This window comes from Stegastes partitus, unplaced genomic scaffold (genome assembly GCF_000690725.1).
Source record: "Stegastes partitus isolate 25-593 unplaced genomic scaffold, Stegastes_partitus-1.0.2 Scaffold1960, whole genome shotgun sequence".
Taxonomy (NCBI): domain Eukaryota; kingdom Metazoa; phylum Chordata; class Actinopteri; family Pomacentridae; genus Stegastes; species Stegastes partitus.
In genome coordinates, this window is record NW_007579691.1 from 18,118 (window position 1) to 19,499 (window position 1,382).

The window sequence follows — 1,382 nt, forward strand, 5'->3', positions numbered from 1 at the left end:
TAAAAACACCAGTATGGAGGCACTAAAAACACCAGTATGGAGGCATGAAAACACCAGTATGGAGGCATTAAAAACACCAGTATGGAGGCGTTAAAAACACCAGTATGGAGGCAATAAAAACACCAGTATAGAGGCACTAAAAACACCAGAAGAGTGCTCATAAACATACAAATTAACAAGAGATTTAAAAAAAAAAATGGCAGCAAAGAGACCATGATGTGACCCTAATGATGACATCACTGTTTATGTTATCATGTGACCTTCATGATGACGTCACTGTGTTGCGTTTTTTGTCCAGGGATGGATCACCTCAACTCCACCCACCTCCCCACCAACCAATCAGACTTCAGCAGCGTGTTCACCAACCAGGTGCTGCCGTCGCTCTACCTGGTGATCGGCGTGGTGGGCGCGGCCCTGAACGGCGTGGCGGCCTGGATCTTCTTCAGGGTTCCTGCTGACTCGGGCCTGGTGGTGTACCTGAAGAACATGGTGGTGGCCGACCTGCTCATGCTGTCCACCTTCCCCTTCAGGCTGGCGCTTCAGCTGGACCTCGGCGGCTGGCGGCTTCACGTCATTTTCTGTCGCTACCTTGCCGTGCTCTTCTACATGTCCATGTACGTGGGGATCCTCTTCATAGGCCTCATCAGCCTGGAGCGCTACACCAAGATCGTTCGACCGTCCTCGCCATCCCCGTCCTCCTGCAGGTCCAGGCTGGGTCGAGCCTCTTCGCTGCAGTTCCTGCAGAACGCCAAATTCGCCCGGGTTCTGGCGCTGCTCACCTGGAGCCTCCTGCTGCTGTGCAACATGCCCAACGTCATACTGACCAGCCTGCCGGCCAACGAGAACAACTCCCGGCGCTGCATGGAGCTGAAGACGCCGCTGGGCGTCCAGTGGCACAAGGTGTCCACGTACTTCAACGTGTCGCTGTTCTGGGCGACGCTGCTGGTCCTCGCCTTCTGCTACGCCTCCATCGCCCACCGCGTCTACCAGTCGTACCGCCGCGTCCGCCGTGACAACAGCGACGTCTGCCGCAAGTCCAACCGCAGCATCTTCAGCATCCTGGCGGTGTTCTTCATCTGCTTCGTGCCGTACCACGTCTGCCGGGTGCCGTACACCCACAGCCAGTTGCCGGAGTCGGGTTATAGCTACAACACTCGCTTCCTGCTGTTCCAGTTTAAGGAGGGAACGCTCTTCCTGTCGGCGCTCAACGTCTGCCTCGACCCCATCATCTACTTCCTGATGTGCCGAACCTTCAGGGAGTCGCTGCTCAGAAAACTGTCCGGCCGGGTGAGGAGGAGGTCGCTGACCACCGCCCAGAGCCTGAGCAACATCTAGGAGAGGAGGCAAGGAGGCAAGGAAAGGGAGGCAAGTAGACAAGGAGA

The 1,382-nt window shown here is 56.4% G+C and overlaps 2 protein-coding genes across 2 annotated transcripts in view; both read left to right on the plus strand.

Moving 5' to 3' along the window:
* LOC103373349 (P2Y purinoceptor 14) overlaps window positions 1–1,382 on the plus strand; it is a 16,967-nt gene that overhangs the window by 7,656 nt on the left and 7,929 nt on the right. The window contains exon 3 of the mRNA XM_008303218.1: window positions 299–1,382. Within this exon, the coding sequence (XP_008301440.1) occupies window positions 299–1,335 (1,037 nt within the window). The 3' untranslated portion in view covers window positions 1,336–1,382. The remainder of the gene's footprint in view (window positions 1–298) is intronic.
* The window catches only part of LOC103373348 (P2Y purinoceptor 14-like), a 25,394-nt gene that overhangs the window by 4,278 nt on the left and 19,734 nt on the right, over window positions 1–1,382 (plus strand). The window lies entirely within an intron of this gene.